Source organism: Phoca vitulina, unplaced genomic scaffold (genome assembly GCF_004348235.1).
Source record: "Phoca vitulina isolate PV1807 unplaced genomic scaffold, GSC_HSeal_1.0 scaffold43, whole genome shotgun sequence".
NCBI classification, from domain to species: Eukaryota; Metazoa; Chordata; class Mammalia; order Carnivora; family Phocidae; genus Phoca; species Phoca vitulina.
The window spans coordinates 1,350,723-1,378,409 of NW_022589746.1; the positions used below are offsets into that span (position 1 = coordinate 1,350,723).

At 47.2% G+C, this 27,687-nt stretch overlaps 1 protein-coding gene across 1 annotated transcript in view; it reads left to right on the forward strand.

The window, feature by feature from the left end:
- The window catches only part of GALNT2 (polypeptide N-acetylgalactosaminyltransferase 2), a 183,429-nt gene that overhangs the window by 106,745 nt on the left and 48,997 nt on the right, over positions 1-27,687 (forward strand). Inside the window, exon 3 of the mRNA XM_032430382.1 lies at positions 9,854-10,007. Coding sequence (XP_032286273.1) covers positions 9,854-10,007 — 154 coding nt within the window. The remainder of the gene's footprint in view (positions 1-9,853; positions 10,008-27,687) is intronic.

A 27,687-nucleotide genomic window follows, 5' to 3' on the forward strand; every position in this document is an offset into this window, starting at 1 on the left:
CTAGATTAATTATAAATTAGACCACTGTCCCTTAGAGGAAACATGAAAAGTTTCCATTTAAAATTTGGAAAAGAAATACATGAATTCAAGCCAGGGGTAAACCTCATAATGCAAAACAGAACTGCTTCATGGTGTTTTTATAGTTATTTTGATGGCACCAGTCATTTTATTTTATTTTATTTTATTTATTTATTTATTTTTAAAGATTTTATTTATTTATTTGAGAGAGAGAATGAGAGAGAGAGAGAGAGCATGAGAAGGGGGAGGGTCAGAGGGAGCAGACCCCCCGCTGAGCAGGGAGCCCGATGCGGGACTCGATCCCGGGACTCCAGGATCATGACCTGAGCCGAAGGCAGTCGCTTAACCAACTGAGCCACCCAGGCGCCCCGGCACCAGTCATTTTAAATAAATTAAGGGTACTTACCCTATAACATCTGATTTTTTTCCTTTTATTTTCATTAAGTGATTAAAGAACTTCTAATCTCTTCTTTGAATTTCCTCTTCTTTCGTCCTTAAAAATGAGTTGTGTAGGATTTCTTATTCCAGGAGACAGTTTCTCATGGGTGAGCAAAATTTCCTGTCATACCAGCTATCCAGTGACAAAAAATAATAAAGTATTATTTACATGTCTTTGTCATTTAGTTGGATATATTTGTTTGCAGTCCCAGCCTTGCCCTGGTCTCCTCTTTCATGTTGTAGCATTATGACCTTCTAGAGGAACAATATTAGGGATTTTTTTTTTCTCTCTCTTAAGCATAGTAAAATTACATTCCATTTGAGATCAACCAGGAGGTTAAAATAAATCTGAGGGCTTTGTCCTTTGATTTAAAATACATTCTATTTCCCTTCTTGGCTGCTTTCCCGGAAGAGGCTACTCTGTTTTATACAGACTAGCTTTCAATTTGTCGGAGCCGTCCTTCCCGGGGAGGATTGAGGGCAGCACTACAATATGGCACAGCCGTGGTAGCCCCCCAGGATCCAGAAGCCTCCTGCCCCCGCCCGCACCCCCCGAATGCTGGCCTGGTGGGAGCCACGCCGGCCCAGGCACTTTCCTTCCCCTCGTACACCTGTCCTCGGGGACACACGGCAGCACAGTCGGGATCTGCCAAAGGACCATCCCACCTGAGGTCGCTGATGTGGAGACCCCGTGGGTATGTCCCCGAGCACTCGGGTTTTCATGTGTTTTGTGGTATTAACTCTTTGAAGGTTCGTTTTCATAGATGGACGTCATTGTTGCCTTAAAGATGAGGCTTAGTGAACAGGAAATTTTTAAGAAAGAAATGACGTTGTTTGGAAATGTGGCATTCTTTTAAATTAAATTTAACTGAAGCGAGTCATCCAAATGCAAGCAGTTCCCTGGTTAGGAAAGTGTCTTTTCCGAAAGATCAGTTTTAGGGTTGGGTATTAGGAGCCTAGACCAAGCTTTTCTGTGGAAATGCCGTCCCGGGTGGCACTTTGGACCCCCGCGGTAGCTGGAACGGGCCCTGACCTCGGGCCACAGAGCGGGGCCTCCCGTGGGCCTCAGCACCTGTGCCGCCCACAGCCTCCGTCTGGGCCCCGCAGACTTCGTGTGCTTCTGATCGCCAGCTGGCCTCTCTGCCCGAGGGCTGCTGTGTCGTTCTGCAGTGTGGACGAGATCGGGGCAGCGAGGGGGGTGGGTGGGAGTCAAAGATGGGAAAAGAAAACAGGAAGAAGTTGTTGGGCCTGAGGTCAGCGTGGCCGGGGAGCAGGTGATAATGGCTGCAGGGTGGGCAGGGGCACGTCTGCGGCGTGGACCAGCAGGGGCGAGTGGCAGGAAGTTGTCTTGTCACTACCAACCTTGGGACGCCTTCCCCGTGGGGGCCGCGAGCGGAGACTCGTGGGGCCCAGGTGGGCGGTCTGGTCCGTCCCTTCAGGTCCGGGCTCTTCTCCCCCAAGGTGGTTGCCCTGGGCCTCACCCTCCCCCATCTCTGGATCTTGTTTCTTGTGGTTGGAAGGCTAGAACGGGATTGGCCCCCACTGGGAGGCCTCGGGGTGTTGATCCGAGGGTGCTGGGCGGGGAGTACTCTCGCTCCCTCTGGCCGGTAGCCGGCCCCTCCCTGGACTGGCCTCCGCTCCCCGCAGAGACCAGATCGGGCAGGAGAGGAGGGCCAGAGTTCCAGCACCCCCGTGGATCTGTGGGAGCGGCCACAGAACGAGCTGAGGCTGTGTGCAATGCCCCGGTTGCAGAAGGCTCCTTTTGTGGGATACTTCTTTGCATTATTAAACATGCACTCTGTGGCAGGTTCATGGCTGGGCCCCTGCCTGGAAGCAAAAAGAGCAAACAAACAAGCAAACAAGCCAACAGACCAGGCAGCAGAGCTGCAGGCAGGCGATGTGAGTGAGTGTGCAAGGCACACCCGAGGTGTGCCCGGGCCTGCGCAGGGGGCTGGGGGGCGGCCGCAGAGGGAGGCCAGCCCTGCCCCTGTGCTCAGAGCTAGGGCGCCAATGGGAGAATGCGGAGCTCATCCCTTTGTATTTGGTTTCCGTCGCCTCTTTCTAGACCCTGATGTCCACACCGAAAAGGGTGCACCTGACATGGTGAGGAGGGATCCTGCAGGCGGAGCTGGGTGAAGAGGTGCTGAGCGCTCCTGTCAGACCGCTTTAATGAACGCGTCCCCAAGGGCGGACCAACACAGAGACAGGCACCGCGAGGACCCATGGGCGTCTGCAGATCCCGCTCTGCAGTTCCTGGGGAAGGGCAGGGCACACACGGTCGTCTCCATTTTCAAGGGTGGACTTAGCTCCTTCCTCGGCAGAATTTTGAGTTCAGTTATTAGAGGGGAGGAGGTTTGTGGCAAAGCTGTGGTTGGAATGGAGCTGTGATTGAGGAAGAGGGAAGAGGAATGCTGTAGCGAGAGGCCATAGCTGGGGACACCGGGAGGGCCTCTTGGAGGAGGTGGCCACGTTGAGAAGCAGCCCCGCCTTGCAGTGTTATGACACCTCATTTGTACGTACACACAGCACGGGCTCTGCGCAGATGGGTGGGAGGCACGGTTTAGTAAGTGTTCACAGGTAGACTGTAGAGGGTACAGAGATGAGGCTGACAAGAATGGGAATGGGATCTCAGCCATAAACAAGAGGTGCCACACTGGGGGCCTGGGTTCTGCTGTGGCTCCTCATTGAGGATCAGGACAGGCTGGGGGCGGACAGCAAGGCCGTGCACACTGGAGGAGAGCAGAGACCGCCTCACAGGTTCAGGGCCCACGGGCACTGGGCTTAGAGAAGAAAAGATGTGCTTCTGGGGACCTGGGACTCATCCTCGGGTGCAGGCAGGGTCTTCCTGAGCAGGGAGTTGAGGGGGCAGGTGTTTGGGGGATCATTTACCCCCCTCTGAGCATCCATCCTTCCCACAGCCAGAATCACTTCCGGGAGTGCAAATTTGGTCAGCACTCACCTGCTCAAAGATTCTGTGCTCCCCGGAATGTGGAGAATACAGTTTGAGCGCTTGAGCCAGGGCTGAGACTCAGGGCTGGGCACAGACTGGCCTTCTCCTCTCCTGTCATCTCCTGTCTTCACACCCCCTCCCCTTCATCCTGTTGCATCTTCCAGTACAGCCCTCCCAGGACCTGGCAGGCTCCTACTCATGCCTCAAAACACAGCCCAAATGCCCCTTCTGCGGGGCTTTTTCTGCCCTTGGGTTACAGACTCATCTCATCTTGGCCACATGGCTCGTTGGCACTCCTTTCCCACAAGGTACGTGTGTGTAGCTCAAGGGCAGAGGCTGCATTCCTTCTTGTGTGCTTGCTCAGGGTTGGCATTTTCTCCGTACTGGCCCGTTCCACACAACCTGGGGAAAACAGAAGGCAGTGAATGTTTTCTCCAAAATTGAGAACTTCCTTACAGTAAGTTTGCCCAAAATAGAATGGCTGTCTTATGCAGTGAGCAGTTCCCCGGGACTGCATATGTGAACAGGAACAAGATGCTGAGCTGGCCCTTAAAAGAGAGTCTTCCAACTGTCAGATGTGACAGGGTGGGTTCCGGGCCTCACCAGGAAATGGGAAGGTAGAAATGGGACCAGAAACCCATTCCCACCCTGTCCCGCACACACATGGCCTTCCCAGGCAGCCCAGTCCCTCCCTCTGCATCGCCTTCTGAGCAGAAGGAGGGCGTCTGTGTCTGTGGCTGGCCCCTGCCGGCCCTCAGGGTGGGGTGGGGGCAGGACAGAAAGGTGAAGGGAGGCACCCCCTGGCATGCAGGGTAGGCTGCTGGGCGCTGTGCTTCCTGCCCACAGTCCTGGGGTATCTGTCATCTAAGAAATTCGAAAATAATTTAAGTGAAAAACTGAGGGGCCTCGCTGATCATGGTATAACTGACAGTAAAGCTAATATTATCTGAAAATAGGCCACTCAGACTCCCGTGTTCCAGCCTGGGCTCCATCCTGACCATTCTCTTCCGGGCAGTAACACCCACGCTTCCGAGCCAGCCTTCCCTCCCCTCTCCCCTGCCCCACCTTTGAAATGTGATGGCATCACATTGTCCCCCTCCCTGAAGCAAGCAGAGACCGACATTATGTTGATTATTTTTTCCAAGTGTTCCCTGGGCACCGCAGGTGGGGATGGAGGAATAGAGGTGCGGACACAGGTTAACTTACCGGTGGCCCCCCTTCTCTCTTTTCGCGGGCACCAGAGGTCAGAGGCAGAAGGTGGGCCGCAGGGAAGGGTGAACTGCCTTCTCCTGCGTGTTCTGGCCTCTGCTCACCTGGGCAGGTGTCATGCTCACCTGGACAGGTGCTCACAGGAACCTTGGAAGGCAGATGAGGCTCCCCCATCCAGTGCTTCCCACTCATTCCCCAGGGTCGGCTGCAGAGGTGGGACACCCAAGGGAAGCCGTGGAGGGGCCTGGCGGGCCCGGCGGCTCCCAGCGACCCTCCCCAGTGAGGAGCCGAGGTAGGGGTTACATCAGCAAAGTGGGGGTAATTGTGTTCGTGTTTGGCCAGTTCTGCCTGCGAAGTCAGTTAATGTTGGACGGTAGTCAGTGGCTTAGGAACTATTATTGCTGTCGTGGCTTCATTTATGTTTCATCACAACTTCAGAGGTGGAATGTCGTTCTGCTTGTGTACAGTCCTGAGGGTCAGGAGGGGTGGGGGGACTGAGCTCACGCCAGGGTCTCGGGCCCGGGGCCTTGCCCCTCCAGGCTGCTCCTCTGCTCAGGTTCCGTGAACGCCAGCTGTGGACCTCCAGGCCCCATCCATGAACCCAGCATTGGTGCGGGACCACCGTTGACGCCGCGTCCTCAGTTTCTCTGCGCGGTGAGCGGCGATCCACCCAGCGGGCTCACCGGGGCAGCAGTGTCAGCAGACGAAGGGAAGGAGCCGCCGTCCGGCCCGGGTGGAGAGTGCTTCTCAGACATGGGTGTCAGCTGCCCGAGGATGCCACTCCTTAGAGCCAGTCTGAAGTTGTGTTCTTCAGGCCAGTGTGCAGGATTTGGGTTGCTTTTTCAGGATCAGCCTTGGGTGCCTTAGACCCAGGTGGAGACCATCCGTAGTAGATGGGTCAACAAGTGTGTGCGTGCAGTGCGCATGGGGTGCTGGGGTCCGTGGGTGAGAAATAGCAACAAAACAGGAGATTTGGCTCTGGGGTGAGGAGCTCCTTCCCAGTCCAGCTGGGAGGGGCAGGCATGTGCCCGGGGTGATGGGAGGCAGGTGGGGCAGCATTGGAAGCTGCCTGCTTCTCCGAGGAGCTTGACCTTGAAGGGCAAGCTTGACCTTGAAAGGCAAGGTGGGCTTGGGCTGGCTGTATGTGTTCACACAGGGTGGGGATCCTCCCCCAGACGCATCAGGCACAGACAGGTGCCTCGTCCTACCCGCACAGTGACCATCAGGAAGAGTCTCAGGTTTACAAAATCATAGGTTTCAACACTCCCAAGGCCACATAGTCCCTCCTTCCCAGAGAAGTCCATCTTCTGGAAATCAGTTTCTTCATCAATATTTTCATAACCTCATTTAATAAAAGAGCTGTTTTCACCGGCCTTCTTAGGGTAATATCTGCTTTCTGCTGTCGTGTTCTTTAACTGCAGGCTGTTTTCCCATCGTCTTTGGGGATGAAGCTGGTTTCTGGCTTCTCCTCTAACATTTTCTATCTCTGGGGTATTTCCTGTCCACTGCTTCTGCCTAGCCAAGTGCACGGTCACTAGATTTGCATGTATTTCTGTGTGTTTGTTTTCTAAAGCTCTTAATTTGCAAGGCTCTTTTCTACAAATTTTAAAGAGGCAATAGAAGTGCAAGATGATATATGAATGGCATTTTTTAAAAGTCAGGATATTCAGACATTATATCTACTGTTTGGACTATTTCTCTCCAACCTGTAACTTATGCCCCTCCTGTTCTGGGGTCTTCCCTTGCTGCCCGGAATCGGACTGGGGCATACGTCCCCTCTGGGAACCCTGCTCTCTTTCCTGCCTCTGCCTCTTCGGGTGGCTCCAACCTGAGGAATTCTATATAATACAGAAATAACACCTTTCTATAATGGTTCTTTAGCTCTGTGTTTTTCAAATTACGGGTTGTGACCCTTTATTAGAGGATCTGTCACACCCACGTAAGAAAAACAGAACAGACTAGATTTTCATTGCATTTGTGTGCGTACATGCACGTCATGACATCTGGGACAGGAGAGAAAAATGTGCGTCCTTTAGTCAAACATGTTCGAACATCCCTGCTGGGTTCCAACATACTGCTAAACTTTTATGAAAGGGAAACCAGTTACAATCTGTCTCCAGGAAATGGTCTTATGCCGTGGGAAATTTAATTGTCACAAGTCAAGGCAGAGCCGCCAGGAGTCCTGGTGAAGATGTTCCCGAGTCGGCAGCAGTCACGGTGGGCCGCCTCTGAGTGGGTTCCTACCGTCTCTGGAGGAAGGCTTCTCCTCTGTCACTCCTACTCATTGTTCAGATCTCAGCCCAGGTGGGCCTGCCCCGGGGAAGCCTTCCCTGCTCCCCCTGTCTGCATCAGTTTCCTCTGTTAGATGCCTCCATAGAACTACAATTCTTGCCATCAGGACACCTGGCTCAGTTTTTAATGATACATTGATTAGGATGGTCATTTTATTGATTGTCTCCCTCCATCTTCTAGAACATGACCTCCACAGGACAGGTCTGGTTTTGTTCATTCAGGAGCCACTGCGATGCCTAGCATATAATCCACACCTAGTATAAACCAGTGGCTTGGGGCCAAGTCCCCACAGTCGACTGACATCAGGCATCCCATAAAACCCTCTGCTGTGCTCAGGTCTTCTCCAGAAAGGGGGCGGGGGTCTGATAGCACAAGATGCACAGGTGGGGTCGAAGCCCCAGGAGCTCAGCAGAGGCCTTGGCCTTTAACCACTGCTCTTTCCACACATAGTCCCACACCGACCGAGAGTGAGCGGACCTCCTTCTTCCTGTCCCCAGTGCTCCCAGTGAGGCTCACGTAGAGCATAAGCAGAATTAGTGATGGAACATCCACATGGCTGTGGATGGGGCTCCACAGTTCCCGGTTCCATCATTACAAGCTCCTAGTTGCAGTAAAGAATATTCAGGCCATTAAGCATTAGTGGGAACCAGCTCATTTAGATTCCATAGGAAGTGTTGCACGTATAGATTTTAGCTGAGGCTCTGATTTGTGTTAGTCTGAGCACAGGTGGGTGGTTTTTCCTCCTCTTTCCTCAAGAGTCTGTGAGGGGGAAGGCAGAAAGGTGGGGAGAGAGGAGGATCGATTAAGTATTTCTAGAGTTGCCTTAGCATGAAAAACATGTTTCCAAAAAAAATATTTTGGAAACATTTTATTTTAGGTGGCAGAAAATGTTAACCCTCTGGCTGGCTCCCATGACCGGACATTTATCGGGGGACGGCATAGTCATAGCCAGAGAGCTCGTGAGTTTTGAAACTGCTTTTCCATTTGAGAGACTGGACCTTTGTGACCCCAAGCATCATTTCCATGGCAACCAGCTGCGATGAGATGGGGGGTTTTGACCTCGCAGGACATTTGCAACAAGAAGCAGATGAGCTTTTAGATGGAAAATTTACTGTATGGCCTTGAACAGATCTCCTATAAGTGAATCTCAGTTTCCTCATCTCTGAAATAGAGAAAGGAACCAGACATTCTTTTGATTGTATGTGGAGAGATCCATGTTGGAAAAGCATGTATGTAGGTATTGTTGATCTTTACTTAACCAACCCAACCAACGTTTGACGTGAGGCAGAAGAGCTATGGCCCGCACACATTGCTCTGTTCTGGGTAGCTGTCAACAGGCCTGCTTTCACCCCTCTGACCAGCACCTCAGTCTTTGTTAAACTGGCTTCCTGGCTGGTCCTGGACATGCGAGCTCACTGCCACCCCAGGGCCTTTGCACTGCGGTTCCCTGAGTATTTTCCTGTGTTCTTCCCGGAGGGCTATGTGGCCCACTCGCTCCCTTCGTCTGGGTGTTTGCTCCAGGTCACCCTCTAGAGAGCCCCATCAGACACCCCATATGAAACAGCAACCCCCGAACGGTCTGCCCCTTCGTGCCTTTTCTTCACAGCACTGTGACCACCTGGAACTTCATGAGCTTCATGGGGCAAGGCTGTTACCATGGTTTTCTTTTTGAGTTTGGCTTGAATTTGCTACACCTACCAAACTGGCACATAATAGGCCATTAAATCCGCATGAAGAGCCTTTTTTCATTGTTTTAAATTTATTTATCTTTAGGAAACTGTTTCAAAGGATAAAAAACTTGACCACGATCATGAATGTAGCAAGTGGCAAGCAGCCGTCTAAAGCCGGGGTGGCCCTCAAGTCCTGAATTTTCTCTTTGCCTTCCGCCTCTTTCCCTCTGCGAGCTGATGCCTTCGCATGCTTCCCCAGGTTCTGCCCTCATTATGCCCAGGCTTGTCCAGGCTCGCCCCACGCCGCAGTGCTCTCTTTCTTCTAGATCCCCGGCTACTGCCAGCACGGCTCCCGCACCAGATCCTAGTAAGTGCTCCCCACTCCACTGCCATGTTCCTGGAGAACCCCGTGCTTGGCCTTCTAGAGCGGCGGCTGCATATCTGATCATGAGTCAGGGCGCCGCACGCGTGGACCGGCCAGCGTGCCTCCGTTCCCTCTGGACGCGTGTGCTAGGAGGTGTGTGTGGGAGGAATATCTTCGCTCACCCCCTCGTGGGGACACACATGGCAGCCGCTCCAAGAAGAATCCCTGAGGGAGTCTCACCGAGGGGTGTTCTTGGGGGTATTATTCCTTGTTGAAACATTTATTTCTGTGGGGCACCTGGGTGGTCCTGTCGGTGAAAGCATCCGACTCTTGGTTTCGGCCCAGGTCCTGATCTCAGGGCCGTGAGTTTGGGCCCCGCACTGGGCTGCACACTGAGCACGGAGTCTGGCTAGAGAGTCTCCCTCTCCCTCTGCCCCTCCCACTCGTGTGCATGCACTCTCTCTCTCTCTCTCAAAATAAATAAATATTTTTAAAAAGACATTTATTTTTGAGTTACCTGACGTAACACGATGGGATGCCTTATGTTGAATTTGGACATTATCTTTTTCACCATATCTGAGGTGCTTTGGGACATCACTGTAATCCCTGGGCAGGTGGGACAAGCAGATGAAAATCTCCCCTCTTACTGTGCTTACGTGTACTTCGGTGGGCAGAGACTGTTATTCACTAGACAACACCTGAGGTCCAAGTCTTTAACTTCCCTGTTGCAAACTGTCCAACATATGGACATGATGGTGCTTGCTCGGGCTGTTCCCGGCTAGTTTGTCGATGACAGTTGCTGGGAGAGGAAAGCCTGGGCACTTATCCCTAAGGTAGCACAGTTCCTGTGGTGTGTGCTGGCCATGCTGGGCTCATTTCCCGGTCCCACACCCTCTGCTCTGCTTCTTGCAGGAAAAGTGCGGTGGCGGGACTTTAACCAGGAAGCTTACGTCGGAGGGACGATGGTCCGCTCCGGGCAGGACCCCTACGCCCGCAACAAATTCAACCAGGTGGAAAGTGATAAGCTGCGGATGGACAGAGCCATTCCTGACACCAGACACGACCAGTAAGTACGGAGCCGGGTGTGGGCCCGGGGCTTCACTTGCTTCCCCACAGCCCAGTAAGTAGCTTTTACTGTGCCACTAACATTTTTCTGTTCCTCCGGGCAGCTGACCGTGTGTTGTGTCTTTTACGGGGTGGCAAAGCTAGGAAAAGTTCTGAGGCACACGGCAATGGGACCTCACCCACGGGAAGCGACAGGCCCATTTGGGATGGGATTCCAGCGTTGCGGATGCCCCGAGGCAGGATCTGGAGGCTGCGGGTTGCTGGCCAGAGCGTGGGAGTCAGCAGGAGAAAGTTGTGTTACTGGCCTCATGTTCACTCATCACTTGTCATTTCTAAAATCCATCCACACGCACAAGCATCGGTTCCTGTTTTTCACGACCTCGTTGGAAGGAAGAAAATGGGAATGCTTGCTTATTAGGACAGTGTAAGTCGGAAATGCTGTAGGGAGTAGAAAGGGGAAAGAGACGGCCTAGCAGGGTAGGTGTGAAATTGAGACAGGAGGCACAGGGTGACCTCTGACCACAGTAGGAGCTCTTGTCTGCGTCCCTCTATTGATTCTTCAGGGCTCTGGGACCTAAGGGTGGAGGGCACCCTGGGGTTTACCAGGCTCGGCCAGTGAGGTCTCTAGCCATACGGACGTGTGCTCGCCACCACTTACGAGGGGAGTGATATCCCTCGCCCTACTCTTACCTCTAAGCCTTGCTGGTAAGAACCTCTGATTGAGAGGCTGTTCCCACGGGCTTCTCTCGGGACTCGTCTTGTTTCGGATTGTTAAAAAAACAAGCAGCTGCATTTGGAGGCCAGCTGCTTTCCTGGGTGCTGGGTGGGCGTTCCTGCTCACTGAGTAACTTAGGGAGTCGGTCCTCTGTCAGGGCTGGCACATCGTGGATGCACATCTACTGCGACTCAGACGCTGTGTTCGGGACCTGGGATTCCAGTAGGAAAAGTCTTGGCCTGTCCTGGCGGGTGGGGGATGACAGGTGCACCAGGAAGCAAAGGGGTGCAGTACCCTGAGGCTTGGACAGTCTGTTCCAAATCAATGCATTCGGGGCCCCCAGGAGGTGGGAAGGCCAGGAAAGGCCCCAAGGAGGGGTGGGTCCTGAGCTGGAGGCCTCCAGAAAGAGGGTCAGGGACACGGCTGTGACAGGCTGCACTGGGCTTCCCAGGAGCCAGCCAGGGATCCGATTGCTCTGGGCGTGCGTCCAGGGATTGACAGGAGGGTAAGCTGATGAGCGACGAAAGTCAACGAAATTGCACACAAACACATCTTAAAGTTTGCCCTTATTTTGTAAGGTAGTAGCATATGTGGAAAGTATTTTTCTTCTCTCCTCCTTTCAGGGGAACTTGACTTAACTGTGTAGGTACCGGTTAACGGCCAGTGCTCACTCCCTTAACAGGTCTCTTTGCGTTCTAGATAGCTCTGTTCACCCACAGCAGCGCATAAGGATGTAGATTTACAAGTCTTTGGGCTGGGGAAGTAAGCATGCAGTGTGTGTGTGATATATTTAGTATTCGAAACATATGATCGATATGTAAATGTATGTGATATTAAAATCCTGCCATTTTTCTAAATCCAGTCCAGGAGATTGCTTAATATCTCCTGTGATCCATTCATTCTTCTTCAAGGGCAGTCCTGATGCTGCGCTCCTGGTTAAAGTCAGCATGGTTAACTGTTTAACACCCTCTCTAAAATAGGGTTTGCTGACCTGGGATCCAAGGACCCCGGGGAGGCCACATGGAGGCTTTGGGACCCTGAAAGTCCCGAAGCTGTGTGTACCGTCCCAAGGTGTGGACATGCCTGCCTATCTGGGGAGAGGTCCCGGGTGCCTGCGTCCCCACCACCATCCATCCCCAGGCTAAATGTGCCAAACGCTCTTTGGGGTGCCGTCACACCATCCTCCGGACTCATGGCGCTGGACACAAAGGTTGTCCTCGTTGCACGGAGAGGAAACTGAGGCTCCTGCTGTGTTAAAACTTGCCCAGTGATTAGGAGCAGCCGACTTAAGGCCAGAAAGGGGCAGTGTGGCTTTTCAGAGGGGCTTGGCCTAAACCCGAGAGAGTGGTTAAAGTTCTAGCAGAATCTAGCTCCGAAACCCTACCTGGTGGCTGGAATCGACTGTTTGGAATCCTGTCTCCGTGAGATGGTGCTCACGTCACTGCACCGTTTGGGTATGAGTGGTTTTCTGCTGTGGCTCTTCCGCCACAGACTTTTCCTTCGAGCTGCGAGAAAGTTTGTCTTTGGTGACGGCCCATCAGTGTGTGGGCTGTGGTTCTGCCAACATTACCAGCCCCTTGAAAGTCCCCCAAACTATACATAGACAGACATGGCTTCTTTTCAGTTTTTGAGATAGGAGTTTGTCCAAACAGTTGTTTGACTATTCATCTCATGGTGGGATGTGTTATAGGTGGGGCTAATTTGAGTTCCAGCTACTGTGTCATGTTCATTTGCATGTGTTAAAGGAACAGCTGGGACGCCTTCCATGTTTGTTTGACTTCGGCTAAATTAAAGTCTGCCCAAGTCCGTCAGATGCCTGGAACCGAGCCAGTGTGCTGTCCTCAAAGTGTGAGCTCGAGGAGAACTGCTCGGATTAAATGTCAGGTTAAGGAGATCAAGTTACCTCTGTGAATCCCCCCACCCCCCACCCCACCGTTTCTCTAATAAAGAGCGATTAAGGCATTTGACCTTCCACACAGATGTCACTTTTTTGTTTGTCTCTGCAGTATCCCCCTTGGTCTAGGATTATGGAAATGTTTGGATTCAGTCTTCACTTGGAATAAATCTGAAAGCAATGCACGTGGTTAATTAAGGACAAGGTTTTTGGAGTCACGCAGATCTTGGTCACAATCCCAGACTCTCCAGTTCTTAATTCTGTGGCCTTTATCATTTATAAGATGATGTCACACGATCACCTCTGGTTACTGTGAGGATTAAGCAGAATGTTCACAAGGGCTGGTTCCTCCTCCTGCGAGATTTTGCGCAAGAGCCACATCAGTGAGGCGGCCCTTGACCTTGACTGCCTCCCCTAGGAATGCAGCCTCCTGGCCCCCATGCCAGCATTCCTAATCCCCCACTTGATTTCTCCATAATTCATATCACCACCTACACACCATGCATTTGACTTATTTACACGTTCGTCTGTCTTTACGCATAAGAATAGTGAGATAGCATGTCCAGGGCTGTTATTGAACAACTCACTGCACTCCATAAACTCGGTACATATTTGTTGAGTGAGTGTATTGCTTAGCACAGAGCTTGACATATGGTGAGTGCCCACTGAGTCATTAGTGATGTTAACAGTCATAAAAAAAATAAAGGAGAGTGAGTGAAAGGGAGATTGTTAAGCAGTGGAGATCAGATGAGCCCCAAGATGAACCCCAAATAACTCTACCATGTTTATGTTCTTCAGGACTGGAAGGCACTGCAGTTACACTCTACTCCTTATTGTTTGTCATTTGGGATAGATACAAGGAATCAGGGATTCAGAGCCTTGCAAAAGCAAAAACAAAACAAAACAAAAACTCCACACATTTGGGCTATGTTTTATTTACCTTTTTAAGTGTATAAAAAAATACTGTGCCAAAAAAAAATCCACACATAGAAGCAGGAAGCCTAGAAAAGCTTGTGGGAGTGAAATCCTAGATCTGACATACAGGAAACCCTTAGAAATTAGAAAGTGGAAGCCCATGCTATTCTTGAAAGTACAGTTTCTCCACTCCAAAAAAAATTGCTTCTCTACCTCATTTAATCTTATTTGAAATCTCAAATAAGCTATCACGACGAAAAGCAAATTAAAAACCGATGGAATTTCGAAAGTCCTTTTTCAGACTATTTGTTTCTACCCCATCCCACCTCTGGGAAGCTGTTGTTACGGGCCTGGCAAAAGATCATGCAAAGCAGCATTAGACAGATCCACATACATACGTACTGAAGGGGGAGCCAACAGGACGCGCTAATGGATTTGATGAGGGGTAGAGCTCCAAGGTTTATGGCTAGAACAAGGGAAGAGACAGGTTGCCTTTAAGTGAGATGGGGGAGGCTGAGTGGAGCAGGTGTGGGGGACACATCCAGAGTTAACATTTGGACATGTTAAGTTCCAGATGCGTTGTGTGTGATTGGATGTGTGTCTGGTGTTCAGGAGAAAGGTCTTGGTGGCAGTGTGAATTTGGGAATGGTCTGTATGCAGATGGTACTTAAAATCATGCGATGGATGTCATATCCAAGGCAGAGAACATAGAAATAAGGAGAGGCCCAAAGACCAAGCTCTGGATGACTCCACCATTGAAATTTTCAGCTGCAAATGTGAAGCCAAGGCTAACACTTGGAGTATGGGCCAACATGGTAGACCGCTTACTATTTCCTATGGGTGATGAGAAGTGTTGCCTTCTTAGAGTAGGGGTATGAGAAAGCCTCTCCAGCATCCAACTCAGAAGGGTTTGTGTTGTTTGTTTTTTGTTTGCATTTGAGCGTGTGTTGTTTTGTTTGCCCGGAAATGCGTCTGATGGGAAAGTCAAGTCCGGAAATCAAGTGCAACCCAAGAAGTTTGTAGAATATGGTTCTGTCCTTCTTCTTTTCCCTGTCAGCCAAACACCATTCCTTTTCATTTATGTATTGAAGTTGCTAAAATGAGAACTGCTTGGTAAAAGAACAGGTTTTGCTCAGGTTGCAAAAGTTAAATGATTAGAAAGTTTCTCTCTGTGTCCCCACCCTTTCCTTTGATCACTAAATTAAAAATGAAGGGTTTTGAAGCTTTTTTGAGTTGAAAACTAAAATACTGCTCCTGAGAACAGGGCTATCTTGACTGCATCCCACAAAGGATCCTTCTCTCAGAAAGAAGTGTATCCAAATTACCCACCTAATGGATTCATTTGGCAGGCTCGAAATTGAGAAAACGCTGTTTTTACTCTGTCTATAAATTAGAGTTGTAAGGTTTGGTTTGGTTTTGTTCAGAATCATCACTGAAGAGCTGTGTTTTGAACCAGTGTTTTTAAATGTCTGGCCGTAATGCTGCCCAAACACAGAGATCAGGACTCGTGAGGGGGCCATTCTCCCTTTCTTTCTTTTATTTTTTGGAAAATTTCAACAACAGAGCAGGCATGTAAGTAATGGGCTGTGCTGTTTATTCTGGCTGGAATGTCAGCGTTGATGTCAGTTGTTTTAAGAGTGGCCGATCAAGATTAAAGGTTGTGGGGAAAAATATAATCTAAACTTCTCATTGTTACTGTGGAAGCCAAGAAAAAGTTTTCTACGTAAACTCAGCTGCTTGGAGGGACACTGGCGTAAGCAATCATTTTGGACTCAAGAGTTTGATTTTTAGGAGAGCAGAGGACCCGGGGAAACAAGAGAAGTGCATCTCTGATGGGAATCTGGCTCCTCGTGAGTGGGTGCATGAAAGGGGGGGCTCTTAAGGGGGCCCAAGGCTTTGTTTTTGTTGCACATTTTTTCTTATAAAAGTGGTGTCTTATGAACACGCGCAGCCAACCTCCTGACGTGGCACCTGCTTCGGGGCAGACTGTTCAGAGCACCTGCTCCCTCTGCAGCTCGGTAGGGCTCAGACCCGTGAATACCCAGCCACCCGCTTTGCAGACCGAACTGCACTTCCTCCGTCCCACCAGGCAGGGTCCCGGTGGAGGAGGCAGGCACCGCACAAGGTATGCTCTACGTTCAAGTGGCCTTGTGGGCATTTGTGGCCAGTGGGGCAGAGGGAGTTTGGCTGTAGCATAACAGCGAGCCTTTAGAGTCTGTTCGATAATAACAATAACAGAATCTTTATTGGACATTTTATCAGTCATGGCCTGTGCTCAGCCTTTCATGCGCATTGATTGTATTTAATCTGCTAGCATTCCTGCCAAGTAGGTAGGGAGATTATTCTTCTGATGGCATCATCTGCCGGTCTCCAGAAGCCCGTGAATTGAGAGCCTGCCTCGAGAAACTGCAGGAGCCTCACCCAGGAGGCAGAGTTGCTGACCGCGTGCTGGACGGAGGTGGTTCCCCCTTTGTTGTGTTGTCAAGAGCAGCACATTTAGGGCATGGCAGGCACTTGAGATATCCCCAGCCCCCACTAAGGCACCACCTGTATCTAGAGCCCCGAGCCCCTGGGAAGTCCATGCCATTGATGGCTTGTCTGCGGGGTGGATGGGGAGCCTCGGAAGCTGGGCCACTTGCCTGTGGCTGAGCACGGCGGTCAGTGGAGGAACCCGAGCGGCAGACACCTGACCACCCACTCGGAGTTCCGTCTCCAGTGTGGCTGCCTTGCCATCGTTCTTCACAGGTGTCTTTCCCACTCCTGGTTTTCAGGCATGAGACCTAAATGCACCTAAAAAGCAGCAAGAGTTGGTGACTTAGAGCCAAACGCCTGAGACACATCAGCTCTCCGCCAGCCACATGCTGATGGAATCCTGAGAAATTGAGAAGAAGCGAGGTTTTTGTTTCTCTCCTTCCAGTCTCAGGTTCTCCAGGGAACGTAATGGAAGAGTGTGCTCTGTTTCCGTTCCCATGGGAAAGGTTGTCTATCTTTTCCCACGCTTTCATTTCCAACCTTTTTGTTCTTATATTTAAAGCATATCTCCTGTGAGTAGCAGCTAATTGGGTTTTGGATTTTTATCCACTGTGACAATCTTGTCTTTTTAATTACAGTATTTAGTCCTTTTACATTTAGTACAAGTTCTGATGTATTTGGATTTAACGCTAGCATCCCTCTGTCAGTGTCCTATTCCCACCACCTGCTTTGTGTTCCTTTTCCTCCTCTTTTCTGCTTCTTTTGGTTTAAGTATTTCCCCCTCTATTAGCTTGTTGCATTTTTTACTTAATGGGAATCTAATATAAATGAATAATTTTATTATTTCCCAAACAATGCACAGACCTTATAGCTCTTTATCCCATTAGCTTTCCTCTCCCCTTTGACACTCTTTGTTGTCATATGGTTTAATTCTCTCTTTATGTGTAAACTCCACAGGACATCTTCTGTTGTTTTATGCAGTAAATATTCTTTCAATTTATTCATATATTTATGTTTCCATTTTTCCTCATTTCCTATAATTTTCACTTTTGCACCTGGACCATTTTTCATCTGTCTGAGAACTTCTGTTCGTACCACTTTTCTGGCAATGAATGCTATCCTTTTATTTGTCTGAAAACACCTTTATTTCACTTTTAGTTTTGGGAAAAGTATTTTCACTGAATTTAGAATTCTAGGTTGACAGTACTTTGGGCACATTTATGTAGTCGTTCTGTTGTCTTTGGGCTTCCATTGTTTCTGGTAAAATATCAACCGTTCATCTTACTGTAGCGTTTTTTTTCCAGGCATTTTGACTTTTTCCTCTAGCTGCCTTAAGACATTCTCCTTTGTCTTTGGTTTTCAGAAATTTCACTGAAATGTGCCTAAGTGTTTTCTTTGTATTGAACCTGTTTGTGTTTGTAGATTTCCTGAATCTGTAGCTTCATGTCTTTGGTAAAGTTTTGCTTGTGCCCCATTTTCTCTCCCCACTTCCTCTGGGCCTTAATTACATCTTTGTTAGATATTTCTAAATGTCCTGTGCCCCTCTTGTGCTCTTTTCCTTTTATTTATTCTTTTTTATTCCCTGTGCTTTAATCTAGATATAATTCTATTGGCCTTCCTTCTGGTTCACTGATTCTTTCCTCTGCTATATCTGTTTTACTTTTAAGTCCATCTACTGCATTCTTAATTTTAGTTGTTGTGTTTTGTTGGGTATGAACAAATATAGAGATATTTAAAGGCCCTAGCTGGTGTTTTCATCCTCCAAAGAGGATTTAGTTTTGCTCCCTGGCAGACAGTTAAAATAGGGCAGATCACCTGGGTCAGGTCTGGAATTGAGCTGCCATAAAGCTGGATTTCAGTCTTTTGTAGAGTGCTGGTGAATTTCCAGTTCTCTTTTGCTACTAGGAAGTAGCCCTTTGGGATTCCACCTGGAAGTCCGGGATGTTTATTAGGGCCTCTTTTCCTTGGCAAGACCTGAACTACAGTTCTGGCCTCCCCAGCTCCATGCCACCTGCAGAACCTTGGCTTGCCTCCCTACCTGCAAAGCCCTCACTTCTGCTTGGCTTATCCAGTCTCTTGGCTTCACACTGCTTGAGGGGAAGAGGATCAGAGAACATTGGCCTTACTCTGGGGGCCTCTCCTCTTTCTGGAAACCTGGCCCCGTAACATCCAGCTGCCTCGTGAAACTCTCCAGTGCCTTCAAATAGATTTTTTTGGTGTGTTTCATCCAAAATTTCTAGTTGCTTTTAGTGGGTAGATTGGTCTATACCAAGAACTTTACTATCACTGAAAGCAGGAAAAAAAAACCTGAGTGTTCTCTTTGGAATCCAAATTCAGTCTGAATCTTGACAGTTCATAGATTTTGCCCTGAGCAGCACTGTCTGTCACAAATGAAAATAAGTAGAAATAGCTGTGGACTTGAGTGGTTAATGGCTCTGTCACTTAACTCCCAAACTAGGGTTGAAATAATCTCTGTAAACTCTGGGTTTCTTACCTGCAAAACCACGATAATGCATGCCCTCTCCATCTTACACATTGCTATTAAGCTCAGACATCTGTGAAAGAACTTCATAAGCTGCAAACAACTACACAAATACAGGATATTATTGTATTGTTATTCTGTGTGACTAGCAGCTTATGTACATGAGAAATCAGCTTTGAGCAAAGACTGAGTTGTTACTCTGTTAAGCTTTGCTCTCGATAGGTGCATCCCATTGAGGGCAGACGTTCCGCCTTCTCTGTATGAATGCCTCCGTTGTGCTGAGGGGTAAGTGGGTCTTCTCGTGCAAGCGTGACATTGGAGAGTGTCGTTATCGACCAAAAACAGTTGAGGAAATAACTTTGAAACAGCGATTCCACCTATTTTAGAAAAAAATTAGAGCAAGAAAAATGGGGGTCATCAGCATGCTGTTGGTAAATGAGATGAATCTCTGGGTCCAAACAAACCCTCCTCTGTTAGCCACCCACTTGAACACATTGCTTCACCATCACCATGTAACTGTTAACAATTTTTCTTTTTGGGCGCCTGGGTGGCTCAGTTGGTTAAGCCTCTGCCTTCGGCTCAGGTCATGATCCTAAGGTCCTGGGATCGAGTCCTGCATCAGACTCCCTGCTCAGTGGGGAGCCTGCTTCTCCCTCTCCTGCTCCCCCTGCTTGTGCTCTCTCCCTCTCTCTCTCTCTCTCCCTCTCTGTCTCTGTCAAAATAAATAAAATCTTTAAAAAAATTTTTCTTTTCTTTTTTAACAGAAGCGTTTTGTATATTTTAGGAAATAGTCAAAACAGGATAAACTGTATTTCAGCCTTCTTAGTCCCTTGGGCTGTGTATTTTACTTTTTCTGAAACAATATGATTTCAGAGATTACTTGGGACTTTTCTGATGAGCTGGAAGGAAGCAGCATGGCCCATTGATGGCACCTGTGTTCTTACACCTAAACATCTGCCTGCTCAGCGGTATAACTGACTGCTTCATGTGTGTCCTGGAGTGTTAGGTGTTAGCGGTGGAGTCTGTGAGAACCCAGATCTCCATCCCAATCTGTAAAATTAGAAGTACAGAATTTTTTTTTTTAAGATTTTATTTATTTATTTGAAAGAGAGATAGAGAGAGAGCACAAGTAGGCAGAGCTGCAGGTAGAGGTAGAAGGAGAAGCAGGCTCTCCACTGAGCAGGGAGCCCGATGTGGGGCTCGATCCCAGGACCCCGGGATCATGACCCGAGCCGCAGGCAGCTGCTTAACCGACTGAGCCACCCAGGCGCCCAGAAGTACAGACTTTTAAAATAACACCCATCTTAACTATACTGAATCAACTGTGATTTCCTCCATCTGACAGTGATGAGAGAAAAAGGAAATCCACGTCTTTGGAAATTCAAGTCTATTAAAAGAAGGAACTATCCCAATAGGAAAATTGCACTCGGATTTGAAGTTTTATATTCAGCATTGATTTCTTTTGACTCTTGCCTTCATGCATTCATTTAGCAAGCATTTGAGGACTTACTGTGTGACAGGTATTTTTCTGGTCACTAGGGAAACATCGATGAACAAAACTGATTTAAAAAAAAAAAAATCTCTGCCTTCATAGAGCTTACATTGCAGGGGGAGGGGTAGGAGACAGTAAAAGAAAGTTATTAAATTATATGGTATAAGATGATGTTAAAGGCAATACAGAGAAATAAAAGAAGGGTGGGGTCAGAGAGTGTGATAGTCAAGGTCGAAGGTCCAATATTAAGTGCTTAGGCACAGTAAAAGAAACAATCAACAAAATGAAAAGGCACCAACAGAATGAGAAAAAATATTTGCAAATCATATATCTGATAAGGGGTTAATATCAAAAATATATAAAGAGCTCATACCACTTATAGCAAAATATTTAATAATTAACATATATAATTTAATATATAATTTAATTAAAAATGGGCAAAGGACTTGAATAAACATTTTTTCAAAGAAGATATATGAATGGCCAGCAGGTGCATGAAAAGGTGCTCAGCATTCCTAATCATCAGAGAAATGCAAATCAAAACCACAATGAGGTGTCATCTCATACCTGTTAGAGTAGCTATCATCAAAAGACAAGAAATAAGATGGAGCACCTGGATGGCTCAGTCGTTAAGCATCTGCCTTCGGCTCAGGTCATGGTCCCAGGGTCCTGGGATCGAGCCCCGCATCGGGCTCCCTGCTCCGCGGGAAGCCTGCTTCTCCCTCCCCCACTCCCCCTGCTTGTGTTCCCTATCTCTCTGTGTCTCTCGCTGTCAAATAAATAAAATATTAAAAAAAAAAAAGACAAGAAATAAGAAATGTTGGCCAGGATGTGGAGAAAAGGGAACTCTTGTGCACTGTTGGTGGGAGTATAATTGATGTAGCCTCTATAGAAGACGGTATGGAGGTTCCTCAAAAATAAAAACATAGAGGGGCGCCTGGGTGGCTCAGTCGATGAAGCGTCTGCCTTCTGCTCAGGTCATGATCTCAGGGTCCTGGGATCGAGCCCCACATCGGGCTCCCTGCTCAGCGGGAAGCCTGCTTCTCCCTCTGCCCCTCCCCCTGCTCATGTTCCCTCTCCTTCTCTCTCTCTCTCAAATAAATAAAATCTAAAAAAAAAAAAAAAAATTAAAAATAGAGCTACCCTATGATCCAATAGTTCTACTTCTGGGTATTTATCCAAAGGAAACAAAATCACTATCTTAGAAATATAGCTACACCCCCATGTTTATAGCAACGTTATTTATAGTAGCCAATACCTGGAGCAACCTAAGTGCACATTGATGGATGAATAAAGAAAGAAACTGTGATACACGCACACATGCGTGCATGCGCACACACACACACTGGAATATTACTCAGCCATAAAAAAGAAGGAAATCCTGTCATTTGTGACAACATGATGGACCTTGAAGGCATTATGCTAAGTGACATAAGTCAGACAGAGAAAGGCAAATATTATGTGATCTCACATATAGGTGGAATCCCCCCGCCAAAAAAAAACGAAAGGAAAAAGAAGAACAAATTGATAGAAAAAGAGATCAGATTTGTGATTATCGGGTGGGGGTGGGGGGAGAATTGAAGGCAGTTGATCAAAAGATACAACACCCAATTAGAAATAAGTACTAGGGATGTAATGTACAGCATAGTGACTTTAGTCAACACTGGAGTATGCTGTGTTGGAAAGGTGCTAAGAGAGTAGGTCCTAGGAGTTGTCATCACAAGGAAAACTACGTGTCTTCCTTCCTTCCTTTGTATCTGTATGAGATGATGGCTGTCAACTAAACTTATTGTGGTAATTACTTCACAGTATACATTAAGTCGAGTCATTGTGCTGTGCACCAATTATATCTCTGTAAAACGGGGAAAAAATAAACAGGTCATTAGGGAAGGTACTCACAGACAGGAAGGCTTTTAGGCAAAGATCTGAGGGAGGGACAAGGGAGTGCCATCTGGATAGTGGGAAGGGGTTCCCTTCAGGGGACGTGGCAAGGGAAAGTTCCCTGAAGAGGGAGTGTGCCAGGCACATCAGGGCGGCCGGGAAGCCGGCGTGGCTGGGCAAGGGGAGCAGGAGTTGTGACAGGAGTCAGGGCATCTGGGAAGCCTGGAGGCTTATTATAAGGACACTGGGTTTTCCCCCGAGAGAGATGGGAGCCACTGCACGTTATTGAGCAAAGAAGCATCATCTGAATTAGGTGTGTAAAGGATGCTTCTTCTAAAGGTGGCTGTGTTAAGACCAGGCTTATTGGGGCTGGAGTGGGAGATGCAAGGACAGAATCCGGGAAACCCGTGGAAGTGACCCATCCCTGAGCCCCTTGAGCCACTTCCGTCCCATGTGAGTTGGGGCGATAGCAGCAGGCATCTCACGGAGCTGTGGTGAGGGGTGAATGAGTTAACACTTGTAAGTTCCTCAGCACACGGTAGGTGCTGCATGAACATCAGCTGTGGTTAGGGGAGCCTTGCTGCAAGGACTAGGGGGGAAACTTCGATCCAAGTGGAAGGGTCAAGTGGGCAGTGGAGATACGCGAAAATCTGGAATTCGGGGCACAAGCCTGGATAGAAGTTACACGTTTGGGACTTCGAAACAGTTCTACGTGGTATTTAAAACCATCCCGCTATCCATCCCTGAATTTGTGTTATTAAGCACAGAGGTATTTCTGATCACCAGAATGGCTTCAGTGTTAATAGGTTTGTTCTCCATGGAATTTTTCTCCTTTATGGTGATTGTTGAATTTCCTTTGGTACTTACGCTGTGACCCTTGAAACCAACACCTTTTTATGGTTGATAATTCGTTTTTATATTCTCTTCTATTAAGTGCAAAGGCCAAGGTAATTCTTGTTCTTGATACTCACATGCAAGTGCTATGTTTGGACACTGGAAAAGTCCCCGGTTGTTGTTCTGAGCTAGAATGCCTGTCTGGTTCGGGTTGTCTGATCCGTACGGGCCCGTGGGACTGTGAGTGGCCCACGTGGCATGGAGTGCCTTTCTCTTCTTCTGGCCTCCCTTTCAAATGGACTCCTTCCTCTCCTTGCCACTCTCGGTCCAGTCCCTGGCTCCTCCCCTTGGAATTGCTGCAAGCACCTACCTCAGGTGACTCCATGCATCTCCAGGCCCCCCTCCCCAGGCGCCACTCCTACCTGCTCCTTCCCATGCAAGAAATCACAGAAGACCACAGGAAGCGTAATCCACCCTCCTGGCCTTGCATCAGCATCCCACAGCAGCTGGCCCGGCCTCCTACCCCGGCTCATCCTTCAAGACACAGCTCACCTTGCTTCTTCCAAAGGGTCGCCTCCGACCGGCCCCATGCCAGGGGCTCCCAGCCCTCAGCTGACATCCCCCGCAGCCTATCCCCTCTGTGTGAGGGAGGGGCTCCCTTGTTTCTGGGCTCACATGTTCTTCCTCCAGGTATTTAGTAAGCTTCTTGGGGATAGAGACTGTCTGTACTTATGTAGCTTCCCAGTCCCTCACTTAAACTCCTGAGGAATTCAGATTTTTTTTTCACTCCAGATAGATACTACATGGATAGATTTATTACATAATATCCTTAATTCTGGAACAATACCTTATAATTAAATGCTAATATTTTTTTGCGGGAAAACTTAATGAACATTCACACGAAGCGAGATGAATAAAGCTGATAGACCTCAGTCTGGGTCACGTTTTGCTGCCAGATGAATTCAGGTGGGCTCAGGTTTTGCCACGAAATAGGATAGGAGTTGTTTTGTTTTGTTTTGTTTTGTTTTGTTTTTTTAAGAGTTTCAAATTTCAGAAGTGTAGATCAGGAATTATGGACTCCTGGTAGGTAAATAAAGAAGCGTAGCAAAGCAAATGTCCTTCTGCTGCCACATGATGAATAGCAGCTAGACCTCGAGGGGCCAGAGCCTACTCGTCCTGCCCTGCATAGTGGGAGATTAAGACAACCCAAGTGATCAGATGTGTTCGCTCTCAGGTATATTAGATGGTGGAGGAGAGGTCGTAGAGGGGAATAGAGACCCCAGGAATAGTCTTCAGGCAGCTCGATCTCCTGGAAGGCTTCTGGAGTTACCTGGGGAGGTTTACCCTGGAGATTAACACCTAACGCAGCTCCTCACGTACTTTGTAACTCACTCACCCTCCACCGCTTGCCCCGGATCTCACTTGGTGGCTTCTCATACAATGACTCCGTTGGCACTGTTGACTCCAGAAGCCTGTTTGGAAAGAGGTGCCCAGCAGCACACGGCCGTGTCGCATTTCTGAACACACTTTTGTCACGGCCTCCAGGATGAGGGGAAGAGGGTCCTAGGATTTGTCTATTCCAGGGTGTAAGCAGTTCCAGCGCCGAGGGGCTCAGGGTAAGACACGGATGACAGGGCTGCCGGCGGTGGCGATGATGACACCCCCTCCCATGGTTGGCAAACTGTATCTTAAGCAACTGTCCCCGTTTCATCTGCACAGTAGCGAGCCACCCAGAAGGACCTGTCCCTACCTTGCATAGGAGAGCTGGTATCAGACCTCTTCAAAAGACATCTAATTTCTTAAACAGTTTCTTTTTCTTTTGACAGTAGCTTTTAAAAAGTAGATACATGTTTGCTGTATATCACCCTCTCCCCCAAAAAAGGAAACCATACCAAAGAGTTAAAAGGAATGTCACCTGATGTAAAAGTCTCAGTAGGCAGGGATAAGCGTTAGCATTCTTGTGAATGTCCTTCCTGATCTGTCTCTTATATTATCCTGCAATAGTTAGATGCATGTAATTATATAAAAATATGTTACTATATTTGCTCTTTGGCATTCTCCTTTTTTTCACTCATTGATCCATAGGAAACATTTTAAATATAGCTTTCCTTTTTAATGGCTTTATATATTCCATTTTATGTTTATTTAGCTAGTTCTCTGGTGACGGAAGTAGGGATTGTTTCTTTTCGGTTTTAATGCTAACAGTGTTGGGGTATTTTTTTTTTAACCTTTTTTGCCCACTCATTTGAAAGGAAGTCCTGTTTTAAATGTCACTGTATTACTTGGTTCTGAGAATCTACCAGAATGTATTCCGTGTATTGCTGAGTTTGGCTACTATTTTATTTTGGGTTTTAGATTAAGATTCATAATTGAAATGATCTGTGGTTTCCTTCTCTCCCTGCCTCCCTTCCTCCCTTCCCTTCATCTGCCTTTGGCTTCATGTTTATGCTAACTTTGTAAAATGAATGTTAGAACAATCATCCTTAAAAAAAAAAAGATGCTTAAGAAAAACTTATTTACAAAGGAATTGTTTCCTGAAATTCACCTATAAAAGCCATCTGAACCTAGAGCCGTTTTTGTTTTACTCAAAGCAGTCTTTTGATGACTTTTAAAAATTCTCTCATGGATGTTGACATATGGTAGGTTTGTCTATGTTGTATTTGAATTAATTTTGATAGTTTATATCTTCCCAGAAGATAAGTTTCGCTCGCTTTTCAAATTTATTGGCGTGTGTTGTGTGCATATGCACTTAAATCTCTTTTCTGTTTAGAAATGCCAGGGGTTTGTCTCTCTGGGTTTTTTTCCTTCCTCTACTTCTTTGTCTTTTTACCCTTTCTTGCTTTCATCCTTAGGAACCTGGGATTATGCGTACATTCTAAGATTTATCTGTTTCCAGCATATTCATGTCAGCCTGTGTTATTTTATATTTTCTTCCCTCTGCTTTCCTACCACCCCCCATTAGAACTGAATGTTTACTTTATGTCTGTTAACATTTGTTTCTGAGGGCTGCTTTGGCTGAATTTCCCCTATTATGAAATGTAGCATTATAATTTTTGTTGTTGTTTAAGCCTCCTTTTAAATGACCTTTTATTTCTCACTCATCTGGAATTCTACTTGTGGATTCTTTTTTAATACCATGCTTATTTCGGAGAGAGTTTCAAAACTGTAAGAAATTGATTTTTTTTTTTTATCTGTTTAAACAAGTCGTTTTCTTTTTTTTTTTTTTCTCTCACTGTATTGTGGTGTAGTCAGACATCGCAACATGATGATTTGACTTGGAGGACACGGAGGGCTTTATTTGTGGTGTGAGATGAGTGATGGCCCTGGTAGCCCCCTGCAGTCAAGTTTTTTGGTCCCTGACGCTATGCTAAGCACTTCGCAAGCATTACTCATGTCATTCCCGCAACAACTCTGAAGTAGATGCTCCTCCTGGTACTATGGTTTTATACTTGAGGAGACAGAATCCCCAGGTTGCGTAACTCTAAGCAACAGCAGTCTGACCCCAGAGGCTACAATCTTTCCTTCTCATTTCTAGAAATATCTGATGGGGTTTTTTTTGTTTTTTTTTTTAAGGCCGGTAGTATCTATCATTGTTTCAAAGTTCAAAATTTACCTGTTAAACCAGCTTAATTAATTGTATTCAAAACCTCTTGATCCTTATTATTATCCACCCGATAGAAGAATTTGAAGCCCCTACTACAGTTTGCTGAGTTTTTGTTTATTTCTAAGAGTATTTGCTTGATATGTTAGACTGCTGTGATTCGGGACCTAGAAATGATATATTCATGATGAAGTATACCTTTATTAACATAAAATTACCCTCTGGCATTGCATCTGATGTTTTTCTGGTTTGCCATGCGTTTTACTTTTTATTATGTTAACTTCCTACTCAATTCTGCTTATTCTTTTTTTAAAAAAAATATTTTATTTATTTGAGAGAGAGAGAATGAGAGAGAGCACATGAGAGGGGGGAGGGTCAGAGGGAGAAGCAGACTCCCTGCCGAGCAGGGAGCCTGATGCGGGACTCGATCTAGGGACTCCAGGATCATGACCTGAGCCAAAGGCAGTCGCTTAACCAACTGAGCCACCCAGGCGCCTGATTCTGCTTATTCTTGATATATTGTTGTCTTCAATTAGTTTTCTTTTTGCATTGTTGGTGTCATTTTGATTAAGGTTTGTCTTTTGTAAGCAACCAGTACTGTATTATTTTTAGGCCAGCCTGATGGTCCGAAGTGTAATAGAACGCTATGCCATTTTCATGGTGGATCTGTTCTCTGGTTTTTTATATCATCCTGTTTTTTTTCATGCCTGCTTTTCTCACCATTTTCTCTCCTCTCTCACGTGGAAAACATGTTGTGTTTTACTTTGCTGGTCTTCTGTTTTGTCAGTTGTTTTTCCCTCCCGTGGCTAAGAAAGTTTGTTTCCTATATGGGAGTCAACTAGTTGCACCTTTCCATGTTTATAAAAGTTCCACAAAAACACTGAAATTAAAGGAGTGTTGGTTTAATGCCAAGAATAAAACCGTATATATTTCCACATGACGAATTAATATGCTTTTACTTTCTCCCACTCACTTTCTGGTTTTGTTGATTTACCTGGAATTCGACACAGATCATTGTTGAAGTTATTTTATATAATCATTTTATTATATTTTATATAATGATTTTTTAAGCGGTGTTTCATTTGCACCACCATATATTACACAAGCCTGTTTCTGTTGCTGAAGTAGTTTTCATGCATCCTACCATATCATGCCGTAAGTTGAGTCTTGGTTTTATTTTTTTTTTTAATTTATTTATCTTAGAGGAGACCTTCAAATGTATTTTCAGGCAGCTCAGATAACTGAAGTGCTCTGTGAGCTTGCTCACCCTAAGAATTACTTTCCATTCCCTACGGACATGAATGGTAAATTCACAATGCACAGAATTCCTGTGGCGTGTCTTTTCTTGAAACTCTTATATGTTGTTTCATGGTTTTCTGTTTAGTATTCTGATCG